Source organism: Rattus rattus, chromosome 2 (assembly GCF_011064425.1).
Source record: "Rattus rattus isolate New Zealand chromosome 2, Rrattus_CSIRO_v1, whole genome shotgun sequence".
In the NCBI taxonomy this organism is placed as follows: domain Eukaryota; kingdom Metazoa; phylum Chordata; class Mammalia; order Rodentia; family Muridae; genus Rattus; species Rattus rattus.
In genome coordinates this window covers 9,254,384-9,271,681 of record NC_046155.1, presented here as the reverse complement: position 1 = coordinate 9,271,681, position 17,298 = coordinate 9,254,384, and the positions used below count along the sequence as shown (strand labels likewise).

Genomic DNA, 17,298 nt, shown 5'->3' with positions numbered 1-17,298 from the left:
GCGAGCCGGGCGGGAGCTCTTCTCCCCGCGCTGCCTCCCTTCTTCCCTCGTGCCTCAGTTTCCCCAACTGGTATGGGGAGAGCTCACTAAGCTAGGCGGGAATGCAAAAAGCGTGATACAACAACGGGAGGTACGGGGCTGTAGACCCCTTCTTCTGAAACTGCACAGACTCCAGAACGCTGCATGGACCAAAGATGGGGGGCACTCAGGAGGAGGCAGGGGAAAGCTGGACACCTTCCTCTCCCGCCCACAAAATAAGTGTTTTTATTTCTAAAGGGACATGTGCAGAGGCGGTGGGAGAAAAGGGAGAGCAAGAAGATTGGGGGAAGGGGGCAAAGAGGAAGCTTGATTCAGACTCGGAAATGGATGTGGAGGCCTAACTCCCCCACTGTAAACCACGTGTACACGCACAAGTACACGCACCCCCCACAGCTCTGCCAACAAGCAGCCCGCAACCTAAGGTTGGCCCAGCAGGGGGCAGACCACCGCAGGGACCGCTTGTTTTCTGACCTAACCCTAAGGGTCTAATGAGGGTGAGAGAAGGAGCTGCTCAGATGCCCTGCCTCCGACACTCCCCTCCCCAAACGGTAGTATATGACCAAATACAGAAAGAAGGTACACTGGGCACTTCTTGGCCGCCTGGCTCCTCAAGAGTACTGGTGTCCCCACATGTACCTGCCACCTGTGTCCTGCATCTGCTGGCCCAAGCACCAGAGACACCAATTTCTTCCTTTTCTGGTTCCTTAGGCAACTGATCTCCAGGCTGGACATTGGGCTAGGGTGCTAGGTAGGAAAATAAAGAAGGAAGAATGGGTGTGTCCCAGACTCCAGAACCCGAGCTTAGAGCTCAGGACCTGAGTTCAAACGGTGGCTCATCTCGAACCTACCTTCAGCTTTCTCATTTCTCTCCTACATTAAAGACAATCTTGATTTCGGTCCTTCCCACCTCCCACGAGGGCTACTTCACAGCCCATGGGGCAAAACACACAGGAGCTTCTAGTGAATTCCCCTCCACGGTCAGCTCTCCAGGAAGTCTCTGTTGGGGCATTGCTGGACTCTGGTCCCTGTGACAAAGCCCCCTGGGGGTATCTCTATCTCTGAGGAAACTCTCCACAGAAATTCAAACAGGCCCGGGGGAGGGATGAGGGTCAGTCTGTAGGCTGAAAGGAGGGGTGGCTCATACTCGCCAGGTACACACCTGTGAACCTAGAGCGGGAGTCAGGGGAGACAGAGTTTGACAAGCTGGGAGGAGAGCTGTCTGTCTGCCTGTCTGTCTGTCTTCCAAAGGGAAGCTGGGGGTGGAGCAGGCAGGGAGGTAGATGCCACCTTGCTTGTCAAAATTAGCCAATTCCACGGTTGGGCAACACTCAGACATGCACTGAGCACAGACACACGCTCCCACATGGGTTCTGGCTCCAGATTGGCAGGGTCACACCTGAGTTTACCCACGCAGGCTGCATAATCACATGAGCACACAGGGATGCACACATGCTGGCCGGACACAGATCCCACAACTCCCCACAAACCAGACACCCAGACACTCTCACACCAGAGCTTCCCATAGACTACAGCGCGCTGCCCAGCCTGTGGGCATGTCGCTCAGTCCCAGGGTGGGTGAGCCAGCCCTCTGGGTCCGTTCCAAGTTGGAACCTCTCACGTGAGGCCCAATGTGTCATTTTCAAACAGAAGGAATCTTAGCTCCTTCACAGCGGGGAGGAAGAGCAGGGTGTGTGGCTGGGTGGGTGGGCGGCTGGGTGGGCGTGTGGGCATGTTCACGGGGGAGGGTATGCAGAGGAAGCAGGCATGTGAATGACGGGGCATGTGTGTTGGGACATGTGTGTTGGGACATGGTGCACAGGAGTTGGGGGCTTTCCGGTTGGGTGGGGGAAGGTGCCGGGGAAACAGAGTGTGCCTTTCTTTGTGAGGGTGTGTGTGTGTGTGTGTGTGTGCCGCCAGTCTGTGTGCAGTGGGTGTGGGTGTTTGTCTCCCTGTATCCGCCTTCTCTCTCCTCTTGGACTTTTAGCTTTCCTGGGCTCCCTTTCCTCATGTCCTGCCTCCTCCCTCTCAAGGCTCAAAGTGGGTGCCCTTGTGGACGAGGGGGGCACACTCCAGGACTTAGTCCAACCCCAGATGCTGCCTGAGGCTTCCCTCCTGCCCCCCTCCCTTTCTCTCCTCCCTCTCCTCCCTCCCTCTCTTTCCCTTCCTCCCTCCCCCCCAAGGCTGGCGTGCCAGGGGGTGGGACATGCCAATCACTGGCTGTGCCTCTCCGGCTGCCAGCACAGGGCGCAGCTCCCCCCGGGAGCCAGGTGTTTGGGTCCCAGGAGACACTGCAGGCCCCTGGAGAAGCAGCGAAGCGGAGGACCCTACAGACCCCTCTCTGATCCCATGGTGAGTACATTTTGGGGGGGTTGGGAGGGGCTGTGTTGAGCTGGGTGCAGAAGCATCAGGGTCCTCTGACACAGGGCAGGGACAAGGATGAGAGAGGAATGGGGGTGGATTCTTGAAAGGGGAGGTGGCCAGGGAGGGGTCTAGAGGCCAAGAGGGCTCTATAGCAGCGGGCATTGGCTGCTACAAACACCCTGTCTGCTGTTTCCAGGGGATTCATCTGATGTTTTCCTGAGCTTTGGTTGGCAGAAGAGGTAAAGACCTTCTGAGGAAACTCAGCCTAGACTTCAGAAGAGATTAGATGGCCGTGCGGTTAGCAGATCCCCCAGCACCCTAAAGGCAGAAGGGGAGGGCAGGAGGCAGCCCTGGCCACCAGCACCCAGTTGACGAGTGACCCCATGTACATACTTTTGGGGACACCAGTCCTAGAGCCTCCTTCTCTCCTCCTTCAGGAAACCCTGAATCCTACCTCCCCTACCCACCTTCAGCCCCCCAAGACGGATTGAATGAGGCTGCTGGCCAGATGGACAAGCTGGATGCCAAGGTGGGTGTTGGGCCAGAAGCCAGCAGGAGACCAGGCAGAGAGCCCCAGGGCTCTTTGGGGACAAATAAGCACATGGATAGCCACACCACCCAATGTGGTCCTGGCGTGCACAGGGACCCAGAGGGCCTCCCTGTGGTTTCAGTGTCTTTGGCTTGCAGAAGGCAGGTTGCAGGCAATACGAGGGTACTAATGCACACGTGTGTCCCCTACTCCAGTAAGGATGAGTCGAAGCCAGAAGCACTGATTCTTGCCATCTCTAAGACAGGTGTCTGGAGAAGGGGCAGTTGGCTCATGAACACCTTAAGGGTTCTCAGGATCAGCAGACAGGGGTTCAGGTCTTCTGACAGTGCACATCTATCTGCAGCTCCATCCCATTGGCTCAGTGACCCCTGCCTCGCTGGCTAGCAGTCTCCAGCAGCCAGTCTCTGTCTCAGCTGCTCCAGGAGCTGCCCAAGGATAGCTCTCTACGCCCTGGCCTCAGCTACTTGTCAAGCTAGGATAGCTGTTCAGATAGATACAGAAGAGGAGGAGATGGTGGAACAGAGCTATAAAGTATCATTCTGACTTCCGTGCTTTGGCTTTCCTGGATCATGAAGAGCAATAGAAAGTTTTAAGTGTCCAGAAAGGTCTAGGCAGAGCTGCCCCAATGTACGGTCAGAGAAAATGAGGCTGAAAAAGGAAAATGAACACACTCATGGCCACAGAAGGGAGACGTAGCAGTCCCGTTGCTACTTGAACCCCATTCTCCTCACCCTCAGCCTAATACTGTGCTACACCTCCATGAACAGGAGGATAGGATGTGACGGGAAAGGGAAGGGTGTAGCTTTGTGAGGCAGGAGCTTGGTCTCCCAAGCAGGCAAACCGAGAAGAGGTGGGTGAATTGAGCTGAGTTTCTGCTCGGCTGTGATGCCATGGTGATGCCTAGAAGAATGGGGGAGGGAGGGAAAGAGAGAGAAGAAAGGAAAAGGGGGAGGGAGTACAAGGAGTGAGGATCTGGGGGCATGCAGGGAGGAGGATGAGGGGGCCCAGAGTGGCTGATGCCACACTTGCAGAGCAAGGTCTAGGGTGCAGCCTGCTAACGGGCGGCCTCTTAATAACCTGGTTAAAGACCGTCAACTAGTCAAGGTCCATCACTGGGGAGCAAATCTGGCCGTGGTTCTCCGACAGCAGCCCCTCCTTCAGATCAGCAGTGTATGTATGGAGAATTTAACAGATGACCACTGACCTCCGAAAGGTTCACTGGCACTCCCAGAAGTAGCTTGAGCCTAAAACATGAGAGTCATTCCTTTTATTTACTTCCTTGTTTCCAGGGCCAGGGGACCAGGGCTAGGAGTGTTGTGGACCTTTAATGAGCCAAAAGCCACCTGAAGAAAATGGGCCATCGCCCCTAAAGAAGGGAATAGTCGAAAACCTTGGCCAGGACAACCTACTTACTATATATGTAAGGTTCCAGGGGCCCAATCCTACGGCCCTCTCTGAAGACCACCTTCTCCCTAGTGTTTTCTCTGCCCCAGCCAGATTTTTCTGACAGCTTCTAGCCCCAGAATAACAAAATGGCTCCATGCCTCCTTCTTAAATCTTCCCCACATACTGTCATCCCCTGCCTCCTGTCTCACTCCCTGACCAGGCTCAGGAAAGTCTAATGTTCAGGAATCCTTCTTCCCCGCCCTCCTTCTAGCCTCCCCCAGTGGTTCCTTTCTTTCTCTCTTCCTCTTACCAGCCAGATCCTCAGTCCCTGGGGATTGGTTCAAGGCCCTGGCCTCATCAGTCTCATCGGGTCTGGCCTGCCTTGTATTAGAGACTCTGACCTCATCCCTTAACTCTTGGAGCTCATATTAACTTAAACACACACACACACACACACACACACACACACACACACACACACACACACACAGCCCACTCTATTTATTTGTGAACCTCACTTTGCTTTCCCGTGCCTCTCAATCAGGCAGGGTTTTCTGGAACCACTGAACGGATGAGGATGCACTTGCTTGCTTGTCTCCTATGCTCTCGTGCTAGATACACCCTTACCCAAGAGAACTGAGGCCTGGTGGGTAAGGAAGGGGTCATAAGAGCAAGGGGCCCCTAAACTCTGCTCCAGAACTGGTCGTGATCCCCATCAGCTCAACTTCAACCTCCAGAGCCTGAAGTCATTAGGAGTACCCCCTGTCCATGTACACACTCATGTATTTATTCCACAAATATTTGTTGAGCAATTACTATGTAGCAAGCCCTAAGATAAAGCAATAAATGTATCAAGTAGAGCTCCTACCTTTCTTCCCCGTCAGTTATGGCTAGATCTCCCCTCCCCCACCCTGTCACTGTGCATCATACAGATAAATGACACATACACAAGCCAGACTCTAAAGCAAGGACCGGTGGCTGATTCAAACTAGGGTTTGGCTAAGCTAGTGGAGATAGGTGAAGAGATGGGGACTCTCCTGAACACCCCATCAAGAGCAGCTTAGGGTAGGGGCTCCCAGAGACGGGTCTCAGAGGCAGAGGAGTGCATCACGGGTGAGCTTTAAAGTCACCTCTTTTTGCAAATCGGAGATAATAGAATCTATTCTCAAGGAGTTTTAACAAGTAAATTAAATTATGCATGTAATTCCGTAGAGCCATGTCTGGTATACTCCAGTAGTCAGTAAATATCAGTTGCTATGATAATGTAGTAATATTGTTAAAGGCTCCCAACGGTCTTCATCAGGAGGCCGAAGTCCTGGGCAGAAAACCACTCTCTTCATTTCTTAACACCTTCTTGTACCTAAACCATGAAAAGCCCCAAGATCCCAGCCCATCCCCACAAAGCTCTGAGCTCGCCCCACCATTCCCTGGTCTCATTCAGCAATGCACACACATAGAAACTCCGCCCCATCCCACATAAGGGCTCTCAGGTTGGTATGGTGACTTGCCTAAGGTCAGTAGGACAAAAGCTTGGTGCTAGGGATTGACTTAGGAGGTTTCTGCCTGCCCTACCCTGCAGTCCCTATCTCCCAGCGCCTCCAAGATTGCCTTTTCTGTTTTGTTTAAGTATTAGGCCGGGAGGTACTACCACAAGACTTTATCTCAACACTTGAAAGACAGAGGCAGTTGGATCTCTGAGTTCGAGGATAGCCTGGTCTACAGAAGGAATTCTAGAATATTCAGGGCTATACAGATAAACCCTGTCTCAAAAACAAAAAAAAATAATAATAATATTTTCCTTGTATGGGCTGTTTTGCCTGCATGTCTGTTTATCACATGCCTACCTGGTGCCTCTGGAGGCCAGAAGAGGGCCTTGAATCCCCTAGGGACTGGAGTTACAGACTGTGGTCAGGCACCATATGGGTTCTGGGACTTTAACCCCAGTCCTCCATCAGAGCACCCAGTGCTCTTAACCATTGAACTATCTCTCCAGCCCCTCCATGAGTGTTTAATAGGATGTGCTTTCAATCAGAGAGCTAAACCCCGAACTCCTACTTCATAAAACTTCTGGATCCATGACTGAACCCCAACACCCTGTCTCTCAGCCCCAGGATGATTAAAATCATAAGAAACCAAGTTAATTCATGACTACCGAACTCCAGTAGCCATCAACTCATAGTGAAATCTCCCCATTGAAGAGTGAAGGAGAGAGATGGCTCTGAGTAAACACTCTTGTCATGCAAGCCTGAGGGACTGAGTTCAAACCTCAGGAGCGTACATAAAAGCCAGCATCTCACCTGCTTTTAATCCTGATGCTCCCACAAGGATAAGGGAGACAGAGAGAATAATCCCCAGAAATTTACAGGCCTGGCATAAGAAATGGGAAAATAACTCAGCATATACATACATACATACATACATACATACATACATACATACATACGTGCATTCGTGCGTGCGTGTGTGCATGCATTAGTGCGTGTGTGCACGCGTGCATACATACAAACAAAAGATAGATCAGGCATGATAGTGCTCACCTATACTCCCAGCTGAAGGCTGAAGCAGGAGGATTTCTGTGAGTTCAAGACTATCTGGGGGAGCTGGAGAGATGGCTCAGTGGTTAAGAGCACCACCTGCTCTTCCAGAGGTCCTGAGTTCAATTCCCAGCAACCACATGGTGGCTCACAACCATTTGTAATGGGATCCGATGCCTTCTGCTAGATTTGTCTGAAGACAACGACAGTGTATTCATATAAAATAGATAAATAAATCTTTAAGACCATCTTAGGCTAAATAGTGAGACCTCAAACTAAATCATTTATAAACACCCATGTCTGGTGGCTCACAACCACCTGTAACTCCAGTTCCAGGGGATCAGACACCCTCTTCTGGCCTTTACTGTACCCACAAATGGAGCAGTACTCACATGGGCAGGCAAACTTACACATAAATTTAAACTCTTGTGTGCTTGTTTGTTTTTCAAGCCAGGGTTTCTCCGTGTAGCCTGACTGTCCTGGAGCTCACTCTGTAGATCAGGCTGGCCTCGAACTCAGAGGTTTACCTGCCTCTGCCTCCCAAATGCTGGGATTAAAGGCTTGCTCTACCACACCCAGAAATTTTAAACTTTAAAAAAAAAAAAACCATGAAAAACTAGCTGAGAGTGTAGTGTCGTTGGTAGTCTGCTCACTGAGCCAGCAAGAGACCCTGGGTTTATCCCTAGCACCCACTGGGTGTGGTAGCACATACCTGTAATCCCAGCACTTGGGAAGTGGAGACCGGTGGATCAAAAGTTCAAAGTCATTCTCAGCACACAGGGAGCTCAAAGCTAGCCTGGACTGCCGGAAGCCCTATCCTGTAAATAAGGAAGGAAGGAAGGAAGGAAGGAAGGAAGGAAATAAATAAATAAGTAAATAGAAAGACAGCTAGAAATCCAGCATATGTACACCCGAGAGGCTGAAGCGACAAGACCTGCCAAGGTGGCACAACAATGGCCGCAGTGGGTGATCAGGAAACTCTTGACTCTTTCTGCTCTCACCGTACTGGAAAAGCAGGGCCCTGAGCGGCCGGAGCTGTGTCTCTGAGGAGAGTGGAGGATCCAAAGGGCACTGAGAATCCAACTCTAGAACCTTCGCCCTTTCTCCTTAAACATCGCCAGAGAGAGGCAGACATCAGAGAGGCACAGCGCAGTGGGCCAAGTAGAATGAGCACAGGCCTTGAAGAGGAAAGTCACAGTCCCCGTGCCACGACCTCCTATGGGGCCGTCAGAAAGCCTCTCAGCCCTCCGAGCCTCAGATACCTCACCTGTACCACTGGGATGATAGTGTTCAGCAGAAAGGGGGAAAGAGCGTATATCTAGTGCCCGACATGTCCTAAGTATGATGGCTACCAATTTGACCATTAAAAAAGATTTAGCAGGGATTTCTAGCCATAAGGCAAGAGACTGCCAGCCTTGCCTCACCTCTGAGGATATTTGGATCCCTTCTCGCCAGTGTCCTATACTAAAAGTATTTGCTTTAGCCAGGCATATTGGTTCACATCTATAATCCCAGCTCCCAAAGGCAGAGCAGCAGGTGGATCTCCGTGATATTTGTTTTGTTTTTAAAACACAGTCTCCCATAGCTTAAACTTGCTGTGTTAATGAGGTTAGCCTTGAACTCCAAATCCTCCAGTCTCTACCTCTAGACTAGCCTGGTTTGCAAAGTAAATTCAGGGTTATGTAATGAGACCCCATCTCAAAAGGAAAATAAAACCAAATAAAATCACGTGTATTATTCATGGCAGTCACACTAGTCTCTAAGAGAAACTTGGGATGGGCAAGAGTCAGTCACCATGTTCCCACCCAGAGTTGATGTCCCTGCAGCTCCCAGTGAAGGGACCTGAGTCCTTCAGCTTCACCTCAGGGACTTGGGTCCTCTCTGGACATGTTGCATTCAGGACCCTCCAATGGTCCAATCCCAGAAATGACTAAGAACCAGGAATGGTCCAAATCAGGACAGGAGTTCTTTTATACAGAAGAGCAGACTAAGATCTGGACCAGGAAGGGTAGCTAGGGCAGACACCTCATTCCAGAGCTGTCAGGGCCCTGACTGTGGCACAAGTGGGTCACTGGACAAACTTGGAGGTCACAGGAAGAAGATGTGCAAGGTTCTGGGTTGTATCCCCAGCACAAGACAGACAGAAGAAAACTCATTAACTGTGACAGAGTCTCTTGTAGCTTTGGGAACCCCACTCATCATCTGGACCAGGGATTAAACCCAGCCTGGAACTTCTTAAAATGACAAGGGTTAGAGGATTGTGCATTGACTAACAAGTTGGTTTGAGGCCAGCCTGGGCTACATAGTAGCCTCAATCAATCAATCAATCAAGAGCTTTATTTGGGAGCTCCCGGGAGTTTGATGGGATTGCCAAAGGGCTGGGTCCTGCCATAGACATTTTATTCATCATAGATTGTATCTGCATTTCTTTCACTGTATAAGATATTAGCAAATCAAGTTTGGGGGACATCTTTAAATTTTGGTCCCTGACCCTCTAATCAGCAGATTCCCTCTGGGCAATGGACTTTTGCTTAAACAACCCTGACATGCAGGGGGACTTGCAGTTTAAAACCAAAGACATTAGCTATGCCTTCTATCTGATGTTGCTAGGCCTCAGTTATTCCCTCTGGGCAATGGACATTAAACAACCCCGAATTCAGAAAACCAAAGACATTAGCTATGCAGGGAAGGCCTGATCCCAGCCCCCAGCCCAGTGCTTGACTTTAGTTTAGAAAGAGTGTGACGGGGTTGGGGTTTTAGCTGAGGGGTAGAGGGCTTGCCTAGCAAGCGCAAGGCCCTGGGTTCGGTCCCCAGCTCCGAAAAAAAAAAAAAGAAAAAAAAAAAAAAAGAAAGAAAGAAAGAGTGTGACAAAACTGAGCAGTAAAGATAAATCATATTTTACAAGATATGGTATCCCATGCCTCTAATCCCAGATTCCAGAAGCTAAGGAAGGAGGCTCAACCATGAGTTCAAGGCCACGCTAGGTTACACAGTGAGTGGAAACTGGCCTGGATACACATTAGCAAGACCGTCACAGGAGCTGGGACTGGAGCTCAGTGGCAAAATGTTTGCCTCGCTGCAAAGTCCTGGATTTAAAAACACAGTGCTGGTGGGGGTGTAAGTGGGTGCTGAATCGTGTTTTAATGCAATGCTTTTAAAATTCAAATTGGTGAATTAGTCTCCAGTGATGCTCCGTTCTTTTGTTGCGTTTGTTTGGGATTCTGTGCGTTTTCATTTGGCTGGTTTTTAATGTTCAGTCGTAGGTTCTTAGAAACGAAGTCTCAGTGGAAAGGATGGGACCCAGTCCTGAGTGTGCATTTCCTGCGTGGTCTTCTGCAGGTTCTCTGGCAGCTTGGCTTGGGTCACTTTCAGTTCCCTCATCTGTAAACTTGTGCCTGCGTCGTCCTTTTCCTGTGGAGATTCAGTGTGGGGGTTGGAGGAGCAGCAAAATTTTTAGTGCTTTCCTAGCATGGGGTTTCATCACTCGTACCCGTACCGGGTAAACCTGTCATGGGACCTGTGCCTCTCATCCCGGCACTTTGAAGACGGACGATCAAACTTTTAAGATTTTCCTTGGCTCCACAGTGAGTTCCGAGCCAGCCTAGAGGTGGGAGCAGGCGCAGAGATTAGTCGTGGCTGAGGATGAATGGTAGAGTGCTTGTGTAAGGCCCCAGGTGTGATGCCTTACAACACACACACACACACACACACACACACACACACACACGGTTAAATAAGATAATGCATGAATGTATAGAAATACTTTGACCGTGACTAGGTGAGCTGCCAACAGCAATAGGCACCATTATCATCAGTTTCCACGATTGCAAGGTCAGAGCTAACTCGGGGCCCTATTAATGCTTAGTGATTTACCAAGAGCTGTACCCAAGCCCTCTAGCAGATTTGTTTATTTATTTTCTTACTTTTGTGTTCTCTCTCTCTCTCTCTCTCTCTCTCTCTCTCTCTCCCTTTTCTTTCTTTCTCTCCAAGACAAGGCTTCTCATTATAGCCTTGGCTGTCCTGGAACTCACTCTGTAGACCAGGACAACCTTGAACTCACAGAGATCTGACTGCCTCTGCCTCTTAAGTGCTGAACCCCCAGAATTTGCTCCCTCTGAAGCCACATCTTTTTAGCTGACATGTTAGATATATGTATGTATGCCTAAATATATAAATACAAACTGCTCCGTCCATCTAGCATCACCTGTACGTATATGACTTCAGCGCTGACCCCTTGGTATCAGAGAACCTATTAGTGGGTCACCCCTGGGTAAGACTATTCCTCCTCTCTAAGGGAGATTTTTAATAGAAGTGGCCACTCCTACACAGACTGAGTTTATGGGGACCCAAGAGCCATTCTAAGCACATGATTTTCAGAAACTCATTTAATCCTCTCAACAATTCCGTGAGGTATTAGCTTAAAGGTCTCGGCCTCCGTACATCTCAGTTGAGGAATCTATGGTTATAGGCATTAAAAGAAATAATCATAGTAAATTAGCAGTTAATAAAATAAGATGCGGTGGTGCAAGCCTTTAATCCGATCACCTGGGAGGGAGAAGCAGAATCAGAGTTCGAAGTCATTCCCTACCTCCGTGAACACGGAAGTAAGCCTATACTACATGAGTCCCTGTCATGAGAGCCTGTCACAAATTAATTAATTAATGGTTAATTTTTAATGATTTCTTCATTTTTGAGATAATATAATCACAGCAATTCTCCCCTCCCTTTTCTCCTTCCCAAATCCTCCCATATACCCCCTTGCTCTCTTGAAAGTCCCTTTTCCTTACTTGTTGGTGTGGTGTGGTGTGGTGTGTGTGTGTGTGTGTGTGTGTGTGTGTGTGTGTGTGTGTGTGTTGCGTGTGTATACACCTAAATATATAAATGCAACTTGCAGAGTCTGTGTAATGTTACTTGTATGTGTGTTTTCGGGGCTGACCATTGACACTGGGTAACCATTTGTCTTGTTCTTCCCTGCGGAAGAACCTCTCCCACTCTTAGTATTCCTTAGTTGCTTGTGGTTCTTCGTGCAATTTTGAAGCCTTGTGGGCTTTCTGCTCCCACTTTAGCCCGTCTGTTCTGTAGTCCCTGTTCAGCTCAAGTCTAGTCAGTCCTGTTGGTGAGGCATTTTGGACATAGCTTCAGACACTCCTATAAGACAGCGTCTCACAGTGTACATCCTCACATCCTCACTCTTCGGCTTCTCCACTTTTCCTAGCCTTAGGTGTGGGAGTGAATTATTTAAATTTTTTGAATTTATTTATTTTTATTTTATGAATATGGATATTTTCCTACACACATACATACATGTAACACTTTGTGAGTTGTCCTGTGGGTACAAGGACTTGAACTCTGGAAGAGCAGTGAGCGCTCTTAACTGCTGAGCCGTCTCCCCAGATCCTGTGGGTGGTTCGTTGTTGTTGTTGTTTTGTTGTTGTTTTGTTATTGTTTTAAGTTACATAAATGGCAAAGTGTGGATTCAAATCCAGACAGGCCTTACCTGCAATCCCAACACTTGGGACAGAGAGGCAAGGAGGAGGATCTGGAATTCAAAGTCTTCCTTGATTACATAGAAATTTTGAGGTCAGTCTAGGCTACATGAGACCCTGTCTCAAAAAAAAAAAAAAGCCTAGTGTGGTGGCTCGTGTACTTGAGAGGCAGACCCAGGTGGATCTCTGTGAGTTCGAGGCCAGCCTGGTCTGCAAGGCAAGTTCCAGGATAGTCAGGACTGCTATACAGGCAAACCCTGTCTTGAAAAAAACAAACAAGGCAATACCAGTACCCTCTTGTTTGTCTTGTTTGTTACCACTTCTCCTACAGCCTTTTAGTTAATATCATCAAGTGTAGTGTTAACTGCAGGCAGCCCGGCTCTGGAGTGTACATTCTTTAACTGTACTGTCACACATATACCTTCAAATGTACAGTGTCTCAGACATACGTGCACACACTGACACACGCAGGCCTTCTTGCTCAAGCTGCCACACACTGATCTTCCTCCCTATTCTGAGAGCTCTATCACAATGACAGTTCACCACGAGCTATGGAGATGCCGGCAGCCACACATACCCCGGGTCATACAATGGTCACAAACGTAGCACAATATTCTCTGTGTCACGGACCAAGTCCCCAAGCAACACCAGGACTTGGAAGAATCCTCCCAACAGTTCAGTCCTAAAAGCCACAGCTTCGGGCTAGGAAGACCCTAAATTTCTAGACAGATGGGGGTACAGTAAAGGACCCACCAAATCACACCGCAGCCGGGCGCTAGCTGAGTAGGACCTTCAGTCTTCAGTGCCCTGGCTTTGGCTGGGGAATCTCCCCTGCCTCCTGGACTTTCATTTTTCACAATCTCAGTGCCTGGGGCAGACTCCAGATCCCAGAAAAGCCTGGGGGATTCTCTTGTCTCCCATGCCGCCCTACTCTTAGCTGTGCCCCAGGAACAGACCAGAGAGAGAAGGAGGAGAGTCACTCACATCCCATCTGGGGCCAGACCCTCACCTGACTGGGAGGTGAGTTCATTGTCCCTGTTGCCTGCTTCACATACATACAATCCGTGGAAGGATGTGCAGACATAAACACACGTGTACACATTCCCTGTGTCAACACTGCCCGCCCTCAACTGTAGCCCAGGCTATCCTCAAATTCACTGTGTAGCAGAGGATGACTTTAAACTCCCGATCCTTCTGACTCCACCTCTCAGGTGCAGGGATTACAGATGTCGACCGACCACCACTCCCAACCCTCTTCTTTTTTCTGGAGCTTTCTCCTTCTTCCTGTCACTCTTTCTTTGGTGGAAAGACTCACACCAGAGCAGCCCATGCACAGCAAGTGGAGGAAACGGGCTCTAATGCCACTCCCCATCTTGTTGCTATAGCAGAATCGAAGCCGCTCAGTCACCGTTGCCTCCAGCAAGAGATGGCGAGGGCCTTCCTGCTAAGGGTGAGCAGGACAGTTAGATGAGGTAACTTGATTAGGTGCTTAGCACTGTGTCTGGCATGTAGCAAGTCCTTCTTAAATGAAGACGTTAATGATGTTGAGCAAAATACTTGGAAAATTTCTCGGGTCTGTATACAAAATAACTCTCCCAGTTCCTGACACATGAAATATAAGGAAAACTGGAATTGGGGGCCAGCGCGATGGCTTGGCAAATAAGAGGACTCACTTGGTTCCTCCTCCAGAGAATTCAGATTCAATTCCCAGCACCCACACGGCAGTCACAATGTCTGTAACTCAGTTCCAGGGGATCTGATGTCCTTTTTCTGGCCTCCTCAGACACTGCTTACACGTGGTGCACAGACATACATGTAGACAGAATACTCATACACATAAAGTAAAAATAAATGAAAAAGTTTTGAAGACAGGAATCAGCGGTTTTCCAATGAGAAAACTGAGGCTAGAGTCTGAATGGGGAAGCTGGCATGAGGACTTAGGTCCCTAGCTTTCAGGACTAACCCCATGTTCCCGGCCAACCTTCTGGTGGCTGGAAAGCACATTGTTAGCCACTGTGAGTGCCGGTGCCTGGAGGTGGTGCTGAGCAGCCTGGCACTCTAAAAGGTCCAGGGCTGTACCTTCCGGTTGGAATTGCCAAGGGTGCCCAGTGGCCCAGCCAAAGCTCGTGTCCTCTCTTTTCAGGTGATGCCCTTTCTCTGAGGAAAACCTGTGACTGGAGGAAGGGGCTGCCCCTTCATCCCACCTGGCTGCCATGAACACCTCAGTGCCCCCTGCTGTCAGTCCCAACATCACTGTCTTGGCACCAGGAAAGGGTCCCTGGCAGGTGGCCTTCATCGGGATCACCACAGGCCTCCTGTCTCTAGCTACAGTGACAGGCAACCTGCTGGTACTCATCTCCTTCAAGGTCAACACCGAGCTCAAGACAGTCAACAACTACTTCCTGCTGAGCCTGGCCTGTGCTGACCTCATCATTGGCACCTTCTCCATGAACCTCTATACCACGTACCTGCTCATGGGCCACTGGGCTCTGGGCACACTGGCCTGTGACCTCTGGCTGGCCCTGGACTATGTGGCCAGCAACGCCTCTGTCATGAATCTTCTGCTCATCAGCTTTGACCGTTACTTCTCGGTGACCCGACCCCTGAGCTACCGAGCCAAGCGCACTCCCCGAAGGGCAGCTCTGATGATTGGCCTAGCATGGCTGGTTTCCTTCGTTCTCTGGGCCCCAGCCATCCTCTTCTGGCAATACCTAGTTGGGGAGCGGACAGTGCTGGCTGGGCAGTGCTACATCCAGTTCCTCTCCCAACCCATCATCACTTTTGGCACAGCCATGGCCGCCTTCTACCTCCCTGTCACGGTCATGTGTACGCTGTACTGGCGCATCTACCGGGAGACAGAAAACCGAGCCCGGGAGCTGGCGGCCCTGCAGGGCTCTGAGACACCAGGCAAAGGTGGTGGCAGCAGCAGCAGCTCAGAGAGGTCACAGCCAGGGGCTGAAGGCTCACCCGAGTCGCCTCCAGGCCGCTGCTGTCGCTGTTGCCGGGCACCCAGGCTCCTGCAGGCCTACAGCTGGAAGGAAGAAGAGGAGGAGGACGAAGGCTCCATGGAGTCCCTCACATCCTCCGAAGGTGAGGAGCCTGGCTCAGAAGTGGTGATCAAGATGCCCATGGTAGATTCTGAAGCACAGGCACCCACCAAGCAGCCCCCCAAAAGCTCCCCAAATACAGTCAAGAGGCCCACCAAGAAAGGCCGAGACCGAGGCGGCAAGGGCCAAAAACCCCGAGGGAAGGAACAGCTGGCCAAGAGAAAGACCTTCTCCCTGGTCAAGGAGAAGAAGGCAGCTCGGACCCTGAGTGCCATCCTGCTGGCCTTCATCCTCACCTGGACACCATATAACATCATGGTGCTGGTATCTACCTTCTGCAAGGACTGTGTTCCTGAAACCCTGTGGGAGCTGGGCTACTGGCTATGCTACGTCAATAGCACTGTCAACCCCATGTGCTATGCACTGTGCAACAAAGCCTTCCGGGACACGTTCCGCCTGCTGCTGCTCTGCCGCTGGGACAAGAGGCGCTGGCGCAAGATCCCCAAGCGCCCTGGCTCTGTGCACCGCACGCCCTCCCGCCAATGCTAACGGCCCCCTTCTCCTGCATCCTTCCACCCCAGCTCCAGGGAGAGGCCGGTGGAAAGTGTCCCGGAAAAACGGGCTGCATCTTCAGCCCCAGAGCCCTGCTCAGGACTCCCCTGGCTTCCCAGGCCCCTGGGTCACCTTCCTGGACAGCCCAGAGAGACTCTACTAGCTTTCCAAACTTTGCTATTCCCAGACGGGGAGTGAAACCCGGGGAACTGGTTTTTCTGATCCCCGCTGTGTGGGAATGGGCCCAGCAGGAGGATCCGGGCTTTGGACTGTTTGCGTTTAGGCAGGAAGTCAGGAGCCAGCAGGGCGGGGCGGGCCGGCCAGTAGTTTAAAGGTGCAGTCTTTCTTGGCCCAGCAGGGGGCCTGGATTGCAGTGGTCAAAGCACCCACTGCATCTACATTTGGGAGATGACACCAAGCACAGAGAGAAAAGTTTGGAACGGGGAGGGGGGGTGTTGGAGGGAGGGAGGTTGTGACCCCTGGCTGGAAATTCCCTCCCTTCCTAGGCAGAGCTCATCCAGGTAGGCCCTAGGCACACTCTCCAGGATCGTTCAACCTCCTTACAAATGACCCCAGGTCATCCCTATGTGGATCACCTCCAAGACAAATGTCCAAGCGTGAGCAGGACAATGACACTAGGGGAGAGCAGCTTGGCTAAACACACCAAGTCCCAAAGCAGCATCAGGACCAGATGTCAGGTGTCCTAACCGGCCCATTCTATGCCATTTTCCTGGGGGTGGGGGTGGGGTAAGGTGCCTGCTATCCAGTCCCACACCCTTTATCCTCTCTCCCTGCCCCGAAGTGACCTAGGCCCCTCCCTTCTGGCTCACAGCCATTACCTGGGTGGATCTGCTCTGGGCAGATCTAGCCAGACCTCCTGCATGCTGCCTGCCTCCTCCAGCCTTGCCCCACACAGGTCTGGCCCAGCCAGCAGATTCTCTTCTGTAAACTCCCGAATCCAATCCATGCATGGCCTCCCTGCCACCCTGATCTCCAGGCCCTGCCTGGCCCCTGTTCTTTCTTTCCATCCTCAGCATATGCTGAGTCTGTGAATAAAGCCACGTAACTAGTGGGAACTACAAGGAATTCCTCCCTGTTTTGGCTCCAAGGCCAGGACTGCAAAGACAGGGAAGACACAAGAACTACATGCAGAATGTGAGCTGCAGCATTTAAGGTGGATCCAGGAAGGACAGCCCTGAATGGCTAAAGCCTGTGGGCCCCAGCACTGCCTGTGGGTCCATGGCTCAGGTGAGTGGTGCTAAACCAGGTAGACCTGATCTCTGAAAGTGAGGTGACTAGGCGAAACACCCCTATGTATTCTGTACATAGCAGCTCTAGGCTTG

At 50.9% G+C, this 17,298-nt stretch overlaps 1 protein-coding gene across 1 annotated transcript; it reads left to right on the top strand.

Annotated features, from left to right (window-relative positions):
* The first annotated feature begins 1,797 nt into the window (after positions 1-1,797).
* Positions 1,798-16,401, top strand: Chrm1 (cholinergic receptor muscarinic 1). Its single transcript, XM_032891581.1, has 2 exons — positions 1,798-2,388; positions 14,500-16,401. Exon 2 carries the CDS (start codon positions 14,570-14,572, stop codon positions 15,950-15,952), a length of 1,383 nt encoding a protein of 460 aa, XP_032747472.1. The 5' UTR covers positions 1,798-2,388; positions 14,500-14,569; the 3' UTR covers positions 15,953-16,401.
* The last annotated feature ends 897 nt before the right edge of the window (positions 16,402-17,298 follow it).